The sequence below is a fragment of the Symphalangus syndactylus genome, chromosome 4 (genome assembly GCF_028878055.3).
Source record: "Symphalangus syndactylus isolate Jambi chromosome 4, NHGRI_mSymSyn1-v2.1_pri, whole genome shotgun sequence".
In the NCBI taxonomy this organism is placed as follows: domain Eukaryota; kingdom Metazoa; phylum Chordata; class Mammalia; order Primates; family Hylobatidae; genus Symphalangus; species Symphalangus syndactylus.
Window position 1 is genome coordinate 84,503,541 of NC_072426.2, and position 17,895 is coordinate 84,521,435.

Consider the following 17,895-nt stretch of genomic DNA (forward strand, 5'->3'; position numbering starts at 1 on the left):
GTTCTGGGCATGGGGTTATGGGGTGGCGAGTGTGCTGTGTGAAATCTTGGAAGGAGGCCATAGAGCTGCTTGGAAAGGAACGGATGGATCCCTCCCTCCATCTGTGTCAGGCATCTTTCTTGTCAGAACCGAGATAGACAGGCAGGAAGACAGGAAATACATGGACATTTCTGGAAGTAAAATAATCAGCTGAAGTGACACCTTTCAAAGATGTGTGGAGCAAGAAGAGCTCAGGGGGTCTGGAAGGATATTGGGAGGACTGGAACCAACACAGCTCCATTAGCTCCATGCACTAAGGGTTTCTGAATGGGGATATTTGGCTTGACAAAAGCATTTGACGTCCCAAGGTGTCCCAGTTCAGACCACAATACATCCCTTTGGAGTGTATGACAGACAGCTTTGTGCCTAGGATGAGGGGCATCTACTCATTCAAGAAGGAATAAGATTGAACAGATCTCAAAGAAGTGTTTTGATTTGTAATTCGTATGTCCGGGTGCAAAGATCGCCCTGGGCCAGAGGAAGCACCCAGCATCTTTGGGATGGCTGGATTTGTGAAAGTCCCTTGGCTCACACAGTTCGCTGCACCTCCTGCACATCCCAGAGAAAGACTATATTAGAAGGACCATTTGATGGCCCAGGGACGTTAAAGGCAGGGGTGAGGACTCGTGATGCCACAGGCCCCGTGGTTCAGCACAAGTTGCTCTGACCTCACATTTAGTTTTGAAAGCAGAGTGTGGCTGGGTGCATGCTTCTTAGTTATAATTATGTTCTTTGGTGGAATCAGCTCAGTTTATGCTGTTCCTCCTGCTCCCCACCTTCTGCTCCCAAATACTCTTTAGTGCTAGAGGCACAAAATTCCCGGCTGGCTAGCCCACCATGCCTACCTTCATTTTGGCAGCTGACATCACTTGTTCCAGACGATTTCCAAGCACATGCCCCCTTCCTCCTCTGCGCTTTCTTCTCAGGATGGCCCTGGGTCTTGGGCACCAGCCACATCCTCAGTCCCCAAGACCCCACTACCTGGGTTGGCCTGTCCTCCTCCCTCTGGGGCAGGAGTTTGAGCAGCTGCGACAGTGCTGTGGGTTCCCCACACTGAATCTAAATCAGACTTGAAATGCGGTGGAATGTTAATGTCTCCTTCTGGTACTTCTCTTCAGGGAGATAGTTTAAACTGGGAGTAGCCACTGTGGCTCTGGTTCTATTGACCTTGTTCCTGTTCCAGTTTTCTTGTTATCTGTTATCTGGGCTGGGTCCTGGGTCCTTGCTTCAGGGCCAGAGGAAGCAGGCCAACATGGATCAAGTCCCATGTCCCCTTCTCAGCTGGTGACTTTTGAGAAGGGCCTGGATCTCTCTGAGGCCCCATTTTTGCAACAAGGAGGGCCAGAGGTTACGGATACCAAGCTCTTTCCACAGTGCCTTGCATAGGATGGACACAAACATTGATGTTACTGTTGTTAACTTTAGTTTCTGAAAAATATGATTGCTCAGAATTTGTTCAATACCTTGCAGAATCTAGGTTGGCTGCTTTGCCTGGTGTTCAGGAGTGGCTGCCCATCGCTCAGGAATGCAGCCTCTCTCATGACCTGCCTGGTCTGTCCTGCAGTGGTGCTTTCCAGCACCGCTCTATAATGGGAGGGCAGCTGTCAAGGGGATGTCATGCTGTAATATCCTAGGCAGGAAGACTTTATGATCAAGGTCTAAGTTGAAACTTGCAGCCCTACTCACTGGGCTGAAACAAGGGCACCATGAAATACCCAAGTGGCAACATCATCCTCCCTGGGAAGTACCGTGAAGCGTCTACACTGCACCTGCACACTGGAGTCTAGGGCCAGTTGCTATTTAGCCGTTTCACACCCCATCTAATTTAGGCTATACTCTCTCATCTGACCCTCATAACTTTGCAAGATAGATAGCCAAGATACACCTCCCCCTTTACAGATTGGCGGGTGGAAGCCCAGGGAAGTAAGTGACTTGCCCAGGGTCACCTCTCTGGTCGAAGTAGAATCAGCTTTAGTGGCCTTTTGACCCCTGTTCAGCACCTATTCACTCAGTCCAGCTGCTGTGTGTCATGGAGCAGAACTGCCAAGCCTTTGTGGGACAGAAGCTCCTTCTGGGAGGTGGCCAGGCCGGAACCTGGTACATCTTACAGCAAGGCCTCTGCACGTGCGACATCCTGCCTGCCCTTGTTGGAGGCAGAAAAATAGCCTTGCTCCACAACGAGCTCCCACAAATAGCACTTCCCTCTAATCAAACAGCTGTCTAATTTAGAGGGAGTTTCCGGGCGGGCCTGTTTTCTGTCTTTCTTGGTTTGACTCACTCCAACAAGGCTTGCTCTGTTGTGTCAGAGACAAAATATAGCCCTGTTCCAACCCGAGATGTCGAATAACTTTTCTCGTAAGTTAATCATAAGGTGGACTTTCTTAGACAAAACTTCCAACCAGTCCTGCTGGCTCAAGGGGAGAAACAAGATTCTGAGAGAGTGTCTATCCTATGTCAATGTGGTGATTCATTGTCTAAATCAGATCAAATTGTCAAAATATGAATTAAAATTAAATGTAGTGCAGTTTTACTGTTTTGAAGGAAAATTATGATGACAAATCAGGTGTTTTCCAGCTTAAGGAAATCCCTGAACATGATGTTATAAGTGCCTAAAAATGATGTTCCAGAAACTTCCATTTTATATTAAACAGTTAAAAAAATCCAAAAAGAGAATAGGAAGTGGAAATATTTGTTTCTACACTGTGCGAGGTGCAGTTGGGGAGACTACCCAAGTTTTGAGGCAAAAGAAGAAAGGAAAATGTCAAAAGATTTTAACAAAAACAAATTTAAAAACTGTGCATTGAACAAAAAGCCAGAATTCAAAGGGAATTGGGAAAAATATTTTCAACAAATATGTCCCAATAGTGTAAAAGTTGCTTGCAAACCTGTAAGAAAAGCTCAAGATCTTAAATCAAGAGCAGAAATCAAGAAAATTCTAAATCAAGATCCAAAAAAAAAAAAAAAAAATCCTAAATCAAGAGAAGGAGCTATCCTTACATAATAAATGAGAAAACTCCTTAGACAAACATGGGAAGTGTCCATTATCACTAGAAATCAGAGAAATGCAAATCAAAAAGGAATCAGCTTTTCCTTCATTAAATGAGTCATTTTTAAAAAATTGACAAATGGCGTTAAAGAGGATGACGTAGGTATTCTCATTTGTTGTGGCATAGCTGTGGTGTAGTACTAACTTGTCAAAAATTATTTTGACAGTAAGTATTAAATAGTCTTGAAAATGGTCCTTTTCCATGACCTAGTAATTCCAGCTTTAGAAATTCAACCCCAAAATGAAAGTCTAAGAATAAAAAACCATTATGCACAAATACATTTTTAGCAGTGTCATTTCTATATTAAACTGAGAAAGAAATGAGATGTTTAGATGTTAGGGAAATGGCTAAGTAAACATTGGCTTATTTCCTCACTGGAATAGTATGAGAATATAACAATATGAAAAATTTAGATTAAGTAAAAATAAGAATACAAAATTATAATATATGATTTAAAAACACTATGAACAAGGAAGGGTTGAAAATTTGTATCTACACACAAAAAAACTGCACATGGATGTTTATAGCAGCTTTATTCATGATTGCTAAAATTTAGAAGCAGCTGAGAGGCCTTTCAGCAGGTGAATGCATAAACTGTGGTACATCCAGATGACAGAATATCACTCAGTGCCCAAAAGAAATGAGCTGTCAGGCTGGGAGCAGTGGCTTATGCCTGTAATCCCAGCAATTTGGGAGGCCAAAGTGAGTGGATCACCTGAGGTCAGGAGTTCGAGACTAGCCTGATCAACATGGTGAAACCCTATCTCTACTAAAAATACAAAAAATAGCTGAGTGTGGTGGCAGGCACCTGTAATCCCAGGTACTCAGGAGGCTGAGGCAGGAGAATCGCTTGAACCCGGGTGGTGGAGGTTGCAGTGAGCTGACATTGCGCCATTGCACTCCAACCTGGGTGACAAAGAGAGACTGTCTCAAAAAAAAAAAAAAAGAAAGAAAAAGAAAAAAGAAAAGAAATGAGCTGTCAAGCCATGAGAAGTCACAGAGGAAGGGTAATTGCATATTGCTAAGTTGAAGAGGCCAATCTGAAAAGGCTATATATTGTATCATTCCAACTCTGTGACATCCTGGAAAAGACAAAACTGTGGAGACATTAAAAGATCGCTGGTTGCCAAGGGTTAGGGTAGAGGGAGGGATGAATAGGCAGAGCACAGAGGATACTTAGGGAGTGAAACTACTCTGTATAATGCTATAATGCTGGGTTCTTGCCAGTATAAATTTGTCCAAACCCATAGAATATACTGTACATCTGTACTAAGGTGACCTGTGGACTTTTGTGGGATACTGATGTCTAATGTAGGTTCCTCAGTTGTAGCAAATGCACTACTCTAGTGCAACATGTTGATCATGGGTGCATGTGTGGGGGTGGGGGTTATATGGGAAATCTATCTTCCACTCAATGTTTCTGTGAATGTAAAAGTTCTCTAAAAAATAAAGTTTATTTAAAAGCAAAAGCAAGGAAGAGGAAAAAGAGTGGAAATATTTATGAAGGTTGTGTTTTGGTTATGACAGTCTTATTTTCTTTGGTTTCCATGCCTGTAATTACCCTTTTTAAACACAAGCATGCATTATTTTATATTGGAAATAAGAAATAGGCATTTCAAGAGTTTATAAAACTACAGAATGAAGCTGAACATGTGGTTGTATATGTAAACAATTCTGAGAATTTAGGATCCCTTGTTTGCTATTGTTGGTCAAAGTTTTGTAAATTCACATTCTTTTTGGCTATTTGTGAATTTACACAATTGATCCTATACTCTAAAGCTATGACCAGTTAGAATCTCCATTCCCAATAAAAATAAGGCATCTCTGGGGAATCTCAGTGGGAACTGTATTGTTGGAATTTTTCCCACAATGTGTGATTTGGTTTTTATTTATTTTTAAATATCTAGGACTATTATTAGAATAGCCTATCTCTTATTACCCATGTGTATATTTATTTGCATTTAATTATAAACATATCCAGTAATGGTTCTCCCTGTCCTGTCTCACATCTGTTTAATTCCTTAGCACCCCCATTCTAGGGAACCACTATTTTTAAATTCTTGTGAATATTTCTGGAGCTTCTTTATGTATGTGTAAGCAAATGCTAATATATATTCTTATTTTCCCTTATTTTTATGTAAAAGTGGCACATTTTATACATTGTCCAACACCTAGCTTTTCCACTTAGCAATGCATCTTTCCTTATCAGGATACATGTAGCTTCTTCGTCTTTATACAGATGACCCTATGCCACGGATTCACCATAATCTACTCAACTAGTCCCCTGCTGATGGAAAATGGGCTGTTTCTCATCCATTGCTATTATAAACAATGCTGTAATGACTGATCTTATGCACATGACATTTCCTACGTGTGCAAGGATATCCATAGAACGAATTCCTGGAAATGAAATTGCCAGGTCAAAGAGTCTAAGCTCCTGTAATTTTGATAGATGTTACGAAATCATTCTCCATCAGGAAAGATCACACTGCTGCCAGCGATACTTTTGAATGCCAGATTCCCTGCACCCTTACCGAGAGTGCTTTGCCTCATATTTGACTGCAGCCATTTTGATTTGGAAAAAAAAAAAAGAATTCCTCTCTCCTGAGGGAGCTTTAGCGTGTTTTCATGTGTAAATGAGTCTTTCCTTATGTGTAAAAACTGCCTGTTTCCAACCTTCTTTTATTTTGATGATTGGGTCATATTTTTATGGATTTCTAGAAATTCTGTATGTATTAGCGAGATAGCCTCTCTTGAGACCTGGACTTACCTAGCTGGGACATGTGCCTGCGGACAAGAGATTATAAAAGGTACTTCCCTCTGGATTACTGGAGCGAATAGGAAGCATTTGCAAGAAGATGAATGGTTATTCAAGAAAGTTTGTGAACTCCAGCCCATGAATAGCACCGAGAACAAGTTTCATATTGGAACAGTGTATGTTTGCAGCTTTCCTATTTGCTGCTTACCAACAATGTCACTTAGAGCAATCATACAGCCTCTTTAAGCCTTGGCCTTCTTACCTGTAATGTAAAAGGCTTATCTTCCCGTCCCTTTGGGTTATGGCTAACACATATTAAGAAACTGATACTGCAGTAATTACACAGGGTCAAGGTAGTTGGAAACACTCCCAGCGCTCCTCAACGTGAGCTCCCTTTACCTGTGCTAAAGGTAAAGGTGCAGCAGGAGAAGAAAGCTCCGGCAGTCACAGGGGACCCCAGACACATCCAGGTGCAGCTCCCCAGAACCCCTTCCCAGTTGCTGGGGAGATGTTTGCCTTTGGATTATGAACCACAGAGATGTATGCAAGGAACCTTGGTTTTAGGGAGCTCAAGCAGAAGCTTCTAGTGGCATAAATAATACCCTACTGGTGATGTAGCCAAACCAAACTGTGTAATCAGTTAAACCAGGTGTCAACCGTCAACCCACGCATCCCTAGGTAATATACACAAGCTAGCCCTGGGTCCCTCCAAGGAATTTGGGACTGTAAACAGCACATTCATTATAAATCACCAACTGGCTCAACTTATCCTTCTTATCTTGGCCAAAGATCAGTACCAGACTTCCAGACCTCCCTGGAGATGAGCACAGAGTGCTTCCAGTCTACCCATATGATAACCTTCCCTTACGCAGGTACACAGGCAGCACTCAGAAACTATTGGAAGCTATTGTGGGTTTTTCTTCCTTTCTCTTTTGCAACAAATCTGCCTTTGGTTTCACTGGAAACTTTTTCTTCTACAGCTCAGGGGAGACTGTCACTAGCGTGACCAGCTTGGCCCCACTACAGCCCAAGAAGGGCAAGAGGCATAAGGAGAAGCCTGACATTCCTCCTGCAGTCCCTGCCAAAGGTAAGGAGCTGGCCTGCAGTTTCTTACCTGGAAACTATCATTATTGATCTGTGTGGGTCTGGGTTTCCATGTTGGATTATGACAGGGAGCATAGGCAGATGGGGAATATGACATGACATTTAATGATTATATAGTCTGGACCCCCACCTAGATTCTGGGCATAACTGGTGCTCAACCGTCTCAGCCCTTAGCCCAGTACTTGGGTTGGGGGTGGAGGTGGAGGAGGAAGCAACGGCCTAGCATAGCTTTAGCAGGGGGAAGATCAGCATCCACAGATGATTCCAGATTGTGTTTCACTTTGATCTATTAAAGCTTGCCACACATGAGGTGGGGTGGTGGGGTGGGATGAGGAAGTCTTCTTGGTTCATTCAAGGGAAGAAAATCTCTCTGAATTTTTGAAGATGTCAACCAGGTGTGCAATTTATTTCACAGTTGCTCTGTGTATAAAATGAGGGCTATCCTGTGATTCCAGTTATGATTTAGAGCAATGTAAGTGAGGAAGATAGGTGTTTCTGGAGGAAAGAACTGCAAGAATATTAGGAGAACCAAGACTGACTATAGATAGTTCCTAAAATAACTGGTCAATTTAGGAGATATTCATGCCTCAGCAAATTTGAAATATAGTTGGGGGAATACAAGGGTTGCCCCCCAAATGAACAATTCTATTCCTCAACTGCGGCTTTGCATGCTTCCCCTAGGGACACATCAAGCCCTGTGGGGAAGCCAGTGGTGGTGAGGCTGAGCGCACATGGAGTGGAAAGAGGGCTGGAGGGTGTGGTTGTACTGCAGGGGGATGAAAAGCATAGACCTGGGAGGGAAGGGAGTAGAGGACGCCTGCCTGGGCCAGGCATCATACCGCTTGATGTCATTCATTCCACAGTAGATATTACCCACCCTTACGAAAGTTGAAAGTGAGATTTAGGTAAGTGGTAGAGCCTGACTTTCAATGCCAAGTTCAAATCCTAAATGGTTCAAGACTAGTGAGTGACATGACACCGTGGGAAGGGCCTCACTTTCTTTTTCTGTTAAGTGGGGACAATAAGACCCTCCCTGATGACCTCACAGGGCTGCTGTGAGGATCAAGAGTCATTGTGATCAGCGCTAGTGGCTAGTGTGTGGGTAGGACGGAGTCTCCCAGGGAAGGTCCCAGCTTCAGCCTTCACTGGGTGCATCTGGTTCTCACCTGCACACCTGACATCCATGTAGCTGGCAGAGTTTTATGCAGAGTTGTTTTGTTGACCTTGCTGAGGGAGACGATGACACGTTCAAAGACTAGGGGAGGATCACCCCCGCCGAGGGGCACCACTGATGCCTAGATCGGCAAGTTCTTCCATGGGACCAGGAAAGGGTCTGAGACCTCTCAGAATATGTCCCTGATGCTCATGATCTGTGGCCATTAAGTGTTCTGGGAGGAACCACAAGCTAAACCCTTGACCTACTTCCACAGCTCCGATAACACCCACGTTCCATAAACCGAAACTGCTGAAACCACAGAGAAAAGTCACCCTGGTAAGTAACCGTCTTCTGTATTCCTATCGTACCTTAAGCCTCAGACACAACTCAGATTCCAAAACAGTGCCTTTATTAACTCAAAACATGCAGAAAGCTTTAGAAACTTTTGTCCCCAAACAAAAGCATTCTCTCTTCTCAGGTGCCAGCTTTTGAGTCAGCCTTTCTCCATACTTAGTTCCCAGAGTAACTCTTTAAAAATCCAAATATTTTATATTATAAATGCTCTGTTTCAAAAGGGAGAAAAGCCATATTCAGAAATGTATAAAATAGAAAGTGGCCCTGCTTGCATACATTTACCTGATAATTACTCCAAAGAGACTGCTGCACATGTTTTCCAGAAAATATGTCATAGCTTTTGATTTTGAACAATTTTAGATTTACAGAAAAGTTGTAAAGCTGGCACAGAGAGGTCCCATGTACCTTCATCCACCTTCTCTTAGTGTTGGCTTCTTACACAGCCATGGTACATGTGTCAAACTGAGAAATTAACATCGGTTCATTGCTATTAACTACACTTCGGACTTAACCAGATTTTGGTCTAGCTGCTAATGTTCCTTTTCTGGTGCAGGATCCAAATCCAGGATCTCACATTGCATTTAGTTGTTACATCTCCTTGCTTTCCAACAATCCAAGACAGCTCTGCAGGCTTTCTTTTTCTTTCATGGCCTTGACACTTTTGAAGAGTAGTGGCCAATGATTTTTTAGAATGTCCCTCAATTTTGTACTCTCTGAGGTTTTTTGAGCATTAGAAATGGGGTGTATTAGTCAGTCCTCACACTGCTATAAAGATACTACTCAAGACTGGGTAATTTGTAAACAGGTTTATAAAGAGGTTTAATTGACTCAGTTCCTCATGGCTGGGGAGTCCTCAGGAAACTTACAGTCGTGGTGGAAGGGGAAGCAGGCACATCTTACATGGAGGCAGGCAAGACAGGGTGTGTGTGAGCACAGGAAAAACTGCTATTTATAAAACCATCAGATTTCATGAGAATTCACTCACTTGTCACGAGAACAGCAGGGAGGAAACCACCCCCTAACCCAATCACTTCCCTCCCTTGACACATGGGGTTTACAATTCGAGATAAGATTTGGGTGGGGACACAGAGCCAAACCATATCATGGGGTTACGGATTTTGGGGACAAACAGCACAGAGGTGGAGCTCCCTTCTCATTGCATGATATCAGGGCACATGACGTCAATATATCTTGTTAATGGTGATGCCCATCTCAATCACTTGGTTAAGGTGGTGTCTGCCAGGTTTCTTTACTATGAAGTTACTATTTTCTCCTTTCCAGACTCTATCTGTTAGAGGCCAGTCCCTGAGTCCAGTTCACATTCAAGGTGAGGAGAGTTAAGCTCCACCTCTAGAAGGGAAGCATGTCATGAATTTGTGGATATGTTAAGCCCACCACAGTAATTAATAAAAATCTTAGAGGAGATATGTTAAGGCTTGCAAATATCTTGTTTTTCCTTGAACTTTTGCCCGCTAATTTTGCATTCATCAGTGGATTTTGCTTGCAGCAGATTTTACTATGGTGCACTAAGGTGATTTTCTATTTCCCTTAATCTTTCTAGATGTATTATTTGGAATTATTCTATAAGGAAGAGCGGCCCCCTTTTCTCATTTGTTTATTATTCACTAATTCCTTGATACCAGTATGGATGCGTGGATATTTATTTTTTAGTTTTTAACTACATTATTATTTATTTTGTTGTTAATATTGTTCAGCAGTTAGTTGTGTGTGTGTGCACGAGAGAGAGAGAGAAAGACTGTCAAAACTATGCTAAAGTGTGTATGTATTACAAAGGGCCAAGACAATCTTGAGGGGGTAGTGCAAGGTGGAGGATTTATATGCCAATTCTTGACATCTACATTAAAGCAAGTGTAAGTAATACAATGGCGTATTACTACAAGGGCAGACAAGTAGACAAAGGAACAGAATAAAGAGCCCCAAACACAAGTACATAGGATTGTCATTTGATTTATGACAACAGTGACATTGCAGTGCAGTGAAAAAGAGATTATCTTTTCAATGTATGGTGATGGGTTTGTTGGATATCCATATGAAAAAAAGGATCTATAGCCCCTACTCTACACCACACACAAAAGTTAACAGGAGATGGATCATAGACATAAGTATGAAAGGTACAAAGTAAAGCTTCCTGAAGATAGCATTTCTTCCTAATTTCAGAGTAGACAAAGATGTTTTTAAACAAGACACATAAAGCACCAACATAAAGGAATGGATAAAGAAATCTGGGTTATGTTAACATTTAGAACTTCTATTCATTAAAGATACTGTTAAAATAATGAAAAGGCAAGCTGCAGATTGGGAGAACATATCTCTATGCATGTATCTGCCAAAGGTTTCCCTCCCTCTCTCCCTCCTTTCTTTTCTTTTCTTTAATTTTTCCTTCCTTCCTTCCTTCCTTCCTTCCTTCCTTCCTTCCTTCCTTCCTTCCTTCCTTTTTCTTTCTTTCTTTCTTTCTCTCCTTTCTTCTTGAGTTTTTCTCTTCTTTATTTCTCTCTTTTTTTCTCTCTCTCTTTCTTTCTCTCCTTCCTTCCTTCTTTTCTTTAATTTTTTTCTCCTTTCTTTCTCTTTCTTTCTTTCTTTCTTTCTTTCTTTCTTTCTTTCTTTCTTTCTTTCTTTCTTTCCTTCCTTCCTTCCTTCCTTCTTTCTTTCTTTCTCTTTCTCTCTCTCTCTCTCTCCTTCCTTCCTTCTTTTCTTGTCATTAATTTTCTTTTCTTTTCTTCTTTCTTTTCTGAGGCAGAGTCTTGTTCTGTCACCCAAGCCGGAGTGCAGTGGTACTACCTCGGCTCACTGCAGCCTCCACCTCCCGGGTTCAAGTGATTCTTGTGCTTCAGCCTCTCAAGTAGGTAGGATTACAAGTGCATGCTACTATGCTAGGCTAGTTTTTATATTTTTGGTAGAGTTGGGGTTTCACCATGCTGTCCAGGCTAGTTTCGAACTCATGGCCTCAAGTGTTCCTCCCACCTCTGCCTCCAAAAGTGTTGGGATTACAGGCATGAGCCACTGCACCTGGCTGACCTGACAAAGGTTTCTTATCAAGAACATATGAACACCTACCAATCAATAAGAAATAAAAAGACAGCACTACCAAAAAATGGGCAGAAGGTTTAAATGTGCACCTGACAAAAGAAGATACACAAATAGCCAGTAAACTCATAAAAAGTCCTTAACCTAATAGGCATCATGGCAGTGCAATTTAAAAGCATAAAGCCGGTTCACCTCCACCAGGATAGTTAAAATGAAGTACTTGTGCAGTTTCTTTTTTGCCTGTATTTCTCTGATCCATTTGGAGTTTAGAAATGGATCCAATTTTATCTGTTTGTCAGACTCTTTTTTATTTTACCTTATGCCTTCTATTTCAACAATCATTATTTGCTAATTTCATCACCATATTCTAAAGAATTATTTGAACTTAACTTTTGTTTTGTTGTTTATTCCTTTTTTTTTGAGTCCAGTGTCTTTTCCTTCATTACCTTTACTTGCCTTTCCATTTGAGCAATTTGTCTGTGAATGGAATTCTAGATTCATAAACTTTTTCCACTAGGTGCAGAGAAGTAGGATAAGCACTTCATAATGCATTTCTCTGAACTTCCTGTATTGCTGAACATAAATGCCAAACTCATGACTGTCACCTATATTTCCCCATATTATTTGAGCCACATGGGTAATTTAAACTTTCTAGTAGCCACATTAAAGGCATGAAAAGTAACAGATGAAACTGATCTTAATGTTATAGTGTATTTAACTTAACATATCAAAAATATTATCATTTAATCATGTAATCAATATAGCAATTATTATTTTCTATTATTTTTATTGTGATAAGTCTTCAGAATCCAGTGTCTATTTGACACTTACTGCACATCTTAATTCACAGCCACAGTTCCAGTGCTTAGTAAACACATTTGACTAGTGGCTACTACGTTGGATAGTGCATCCCAGAATGATCTAGCCCCCATTGCTTCTTTGACATGATTTTTATGACCATCCCTCTCTCTCATTTCCCTTCAGCCACACTGGCCTCCTTGCTAATCCTTAAATATACCAATCATGTCCCTGTGTCAGGGCCCATGTACCCACTCTCCCCTCTTCCTGGAACATCCTCCTCAGGATCTGTCCATGGCTTATTACTCACCCCCTGTGGTCTCTGATCAAACATCATGTAATGAAGGAGCTGTCCTGGTAGCCTATATAAAACACCACCCACCCTGACATATTTTGTGTTTATATCTATTAATCATCCATCTCTTCTACCAGGCTACAAGATCCATGAAGGCAGGGAGCTTGCCTGCTGTGATTCCTGCTGTATTCTTCATGTTTAGAAATGTGTTTAGTGCAATGGGTATTTGTTTATGATTCTGCACACCAGCCCTGTTGAGTAGGTTCTGTAATTCTACATCCATAGTTGGGTACATGAGCCTCTGAGAGTCAGCAAAGTGAGAGATGGGTGACTTACTCAAGGTCACACGGCTTGTGGGTTGCAGTCAGGGTTTAATCCAAAATCCAAGGTTTTCACCAGCACATTGGAAGCTTTGCCTCAGTGTGGAGTCTGGGCCTGGCTGCTCTATGCGTGATCCGAATGCCTGTGTGGCTCAGACTTGCTCCTGTCCTTGCTACTGTGTGCTTCACCTGTTTTTTAAAGAGAGTCTTCTTTTGCCTGCAGTGAACTGTTGGTTCTACAGGCTTTTCATATAGTGGGTTCCATTTGGTTCATGTTATCAAAAAATCCTCATCAATTCTACTCTGTTGACTATACCATATGGTTCTTAAATGCAGCAGCAGGCCTTTTGGCTTATTTTAATAGACCATTGGCACTCAGTGGGCTTTTGGAAACTGTGGAGCATAAAGGCTAAAACAATCAATTTCCCTTGGCCTTGGAGCATCCCGGTTCTCACCTGTGACATTCAGTCTCCTGCAGATAGACAGGCTGAGTTCACTGTCCTAGACTGTGTGCAGCACTGCACATCTGGGTGTGCATATTTGTTTATGTGGCTCTTTTAGATCTTTTCTTTCTAATTCTGATATTTAACAACTACCTCAAGAGTGACTACAGAGTGACTACATTTAATTTCCCCACCTTGTGTTCTCTCTAAGTTGCTCAGGACGTATTGTTTCTAATCCAGTCTCTCACCCCTGCTAATAACAGAAACAACTGTATATTGAAGTTTTATTGCTATGTCTCAGGGATAGATCAAAAATGTGCTTTTGGCATGTCATCGTATTTAATTCTTACAGTAAGATTTTCCCATTGCCCCCTACAAGCTTTGCATGTGAGAACAAACAACACTCAGTTTAAAAAACATGATCTGTACCCATAAGGTGTAATGTCATCAGTCTTCAGGAACAACTTTCCCTAGTGCATAGCCTGGGCAGACCCACTTCTAATTTATCCATTAAACATGAAAATTGTTTGTGCACCTCTTGGGTGCAAAATGCTATCTTAAGCAATTTTTTGCAACTTATAAAAATATCAGATTCAATAGAGTTTTCAAATATAGCTGTGGTCCTGACTACAAGTTTTTTGTTGTTGACTTCTTTGTGTGTCTGAGCTGATGTGCTTCTCTGGGTGCGGACTCATCATAGGAAATTCTCAATTTTCACAGATAATTGATTGGGCAGTTATATGCATTTGAGAAGGATTCTTTATTTTATGGAAGTATTCTCAATAACAGTTCTTTAAATAACAGGTTTTCCCTTGATCATTTAAAATATGAAGAAATTGGAAGTTTTTATACCAAATTTTCCAGAAACAAGGTCAATTTGGAAACTAGTTTACACCTATAACAATTCACAATAAAGACAAGAGCTGACCTCAGCAGGGCCTCTATCTGACCATTAGTTTAGAGACAAAAATATCAGGCCTAGCATCTGCAGTTTTTGGTGAATATCAAGATTTATTTTCCCAGGAGGCCAGCATTGACCTCAGTCTCAGTTTGGTCGATATTTATCTCTTAGATCAATAAGTCTTGATGGCTATCAAACAAAAGTCGATAGCCACCTGTTGACTCACACAAAGTTAGTGGATAATTTAGAAAATAATTTGGGGGCCTGGTACCAATTTAGGTGTCTAATTCTGTAATGGTTCTATGTTACCCCAATCTCTGTAACACAGTGCTTCCTGCTGTGATCCTAGGCCACAGAGCTCCCCAGCCCCTCTGTCTAGAAACCAATCCGACAACCTCCACTGACTCATTGACAAGAAGTGGGAAGGCTCACAGGGAGAGCCTCCATTTATCAGGCGCCTATTGTGTGCCAGCTGCCGCATTAGACGATTTATAGGCTCTGGGTGAAAAGCATGTATCCTTTATGTCTGCAATCCCCATGCCATTAACAAGTGGGAATCTTTTCTTAGGTTTCCAAGACAAAATTGCATTTTGCAAGAAGTGTGTACACTAGACATTAACAGTAGTCAGAAGTTTTTAAAAAATGGTAGGACAAAAGAAGAAAAGGGTGAGGCCAGGCACGGTGGCTCATGCCTGTAATCCTAGCACTTTGGGAGACAGAGGCGGGCTAATCACCTGAAGTCAGGAGTTTGAGACTAGCCTGGCCAATATCGTGAAACCTTGTCTCCATAAAAATTACAAAAAAAATTAGCTGGGGATGGTGGCACGTGCCTGTAATCCCAGCTACTTAGGAGGCTGAGGCAGGAGAATCGCTTGAACCCGGGAAATGGAGGTTGCAATGAGCCGAGATCGCACCACTGCACTACAGCCTAGGTGACAGAGTGAGACTCTGTCTCAAAAAAAAAAGAAGAAAGTGAGAAAAGCATTTTAGACATTTTAAAATCAAGGTATCAAAACTGCTTTTCCTTTTTTTAAAACAAAACAACCAAACAACCTGCTTTCAAAGTTCTGCTAATCAGATAATGAGGCCACGTGGATCACACAGGCGCTTTCTGTCTGACACTGTGACCAGTTTGTCTAATAAACATTTACAATTCCCATATATCAGTGCTCCCTCATCCCCTTGGGGTGAGGCATTGGCCCAAGCATCCCTTGAAGCCTCCTGGGGCCATAGGAGCTAAATGCACTGCAGCAAAGCTTCAGAAGCCTTGGAGCTGATTCACACACTTCCAGGAAAAGCTGTCATTACTTCCTTGTTTCAGAAGACACTGAGAAAACCAGAAGTACGTTTAATTTATTTTTATTGCTTTCTGTCAGTTATTGATTCAGAGGCCAAGTGGGGGAACTTTTCTGTGATGTGGAAGCAAAACCTCAGAGTTAAAGGAAAAACAGCCGCAGGACACAGCACTGTTACCTGAGTGGGGGAGGAGGGCAGTCAGCATCTCAACATTAACTGGAAGGTGGCAAGTGTCAACCTTGGAGTCGAATGAACTTGGATAGGTTCTTCCATGCCTCGTCATCAACCATGCCCTCCTCCACAATGGGTCACCCACACCTCACCTGCAAGTCCTCCCTCTCCATAATTAAGGCCTAGGGTAGCTGAGGGGGTCAGGCCACCCCTGTTCTCTAGGGAGAAAATGATCTCTGTGAGCTAGAGATGAAAGACATACAAAACCAGGAGCACCACAGGCTTAATCACTGCACTTTTCCCAGGGGACCGCTTGCATCCTGTCTTCCCACTCCGATCCATCCTCTGCATGGCTGCCGGGAGATTTTTCTAAAACACCGCTTCATCCGTGTCATTTCCCTGCGTAAATGGCTCCCTCTCGCCTCCAGGATGAGGTGGCTTCCTGTGAGTAGCGGGTGGCTCTCGTCATAATCTGCCTGTGCTCCCTCAGGCCCACCCCACCTGGGACCCTTGTCCTGCTGAGACCGCAAGCAGTCTAGGTCCTCTGTCCTCACCTAAGCCCGCCTCATCCTCCCGCAGTGCTGCTGCTCAGCTCCAAGATGTGGCTCACTCAGCACCTTCTTTTTGAGGCCTCCTCCCCTCTGCCCCCCACTTCTCTGGAATCTAGGTTGGCCTAGGCATCTGAGTAAGTTGTACCTGTTCATGTCAGCGACCTGCTTGTAGACAGTTCTTGGGGCACTTTTCAGTTCCTCTGTCCTGGATGCCCCCTCATGGTCTGCCCATCTTTGTACTTGCAGGTGGTCCTGAGAGGCCTGAGCTCCCTGGTTGACTGCTTTTACCCCTGGCTGTTGATCCTCCCCAGGTGGTCAGGCTGCCTCCCCCTCCTCCACTGTCCTAGAATGTTGGCTTCTCTTGGGCTGTCTTCTCCTTGAACACATTCACAGGCACAGCAGCCATCTGTGCAGCCCATTGGTCCCCTAACTGGGGTCCTCAAGCCAATTCCAGAACAATCCTTCTGACTGTTGACTAGACACTCCCCTGGAGGGCCCATGGGCACCTCAAATCCACCATGACACAAGCACACACTGAGCTCATGGCCTGCCCCACACCTCAGTGTGCATGGGATATCCCACCTTAGCCCATGACATTCCCATCCAGAAGCTAAATCGTGGTAAAATACACATAACAGCAAATGTACTATCTTCATCATTTTTAAGTGTACAATTCAGTCATGTGAAACACACTCCCATTGTGGTGTGGCCAATCTCCAATGCTCTTTTCATCTTGGAAAGCTGAAACTCTGTACTCAAGAAGCACCACTGACTCCCACCTACCCAGCCCCTGGCTTCCACCATTCTACTTTCTGTCTCTATGAATTTGACTGCTTTAGCGACCTCATAGAAGTGGAATCATGCAGTATTTGTCTTTTTGTGACTGGCTTATTTTGCTTAGCATAATGTCCTTATTCATCCACGTTGCTGTGTGTATGAGAATTTTCATTCTTCTTAAGGCCTAATAATCTATTGTAAGTATGTACCACATTTTTTGTATCCATTTATCCCTTGCTGGACAATGGAGTTGCTTCCATCTTTCGGCTGTTGTGACTAATGCTGACATGACCATGGTGTACAAATATCTGTTTGAGTTCTTGCTTTTAATTCTTTTGGTTATATACCCAGAAGGGGGATTGCTGGATCAGATGGTAATGGCATTTTTAGTTTTTTAAGAAACTGCCACGCTGTTTTCCAAAACAGCTGCACCATTTTACATTCCTACAAAGAGCACACAGGGTTTCAATTTCTTCATATCCTCACCAATGCTTGTTAGTTTCCTTTTTTTTTTTTGATAGTAGCAATCCTAATGGGTGTGAGGTGGTATCTCATTGTGATTTTGATTTGCATTTCCCTAATGTGTGATGTTGAGCATCTTTTTATGTTCTTGTCAGCCATTTGTCTATCTTTGGAGAAATGGCTGTTCAAGTCCAGTTGTAGGAGTTCTTTATATATTGTGAATTTTAATTCCACATCAGTTACATAATTTGCCAAAATTTTCGTCTGTCCTGTAGTGACTTTTTCTTTCTGTTCATTGTGTCCCTTGATTCCCAGAAGCTTTAAATTTACATGGGAACTGGTTTTAAAGTCAGGGAGAACTGGTCTTACCCCTAATGA

General features: G+C 42.4%; 1 protein-coding gene across 6 annotated transcripts in view; it reads left to right on the forward strand.

Annotated features, from left to right (window-relative positions):
- Positions 1–17,895, forward strand: part of VSTM4 (V-set and transmembrane domain containing 4) — a 102,473-nt gene that overhangs the window by 61,380 nt on the left and 23,198 nt on the right. The window contains exons 6-9 of one of the 6 annotated variants that reach the window (XR_010120519.1): positions 6,825–6,931; positions 8,379–8,440; positions 9,740–9,785; positions 16,033–16,171. Coding sequence is in view for 5 of the 6 variants with exons in the window: in XM_063638065.1 (XP_063494135.1) it covers positions 6,825–6,931; positions 8,379–8,440; positions 11,217–11,322 (275 nt within the window). In the remaining variant the exon portion in view is untranslated. Of the gene's footprint in view, positions 1–6,824; positions 6,932–8,378; positions 8,441–9,739; positions 9,786–11,216; positions 11,323–16,032; positions 16,172–17,895 lie in introns of all 6 variants that reach the window. The other 5 variants (XM_063638067.1, XM_063638065.1, XM_063638064.1 and 2 more) reach the window with 5 other exon arrangements.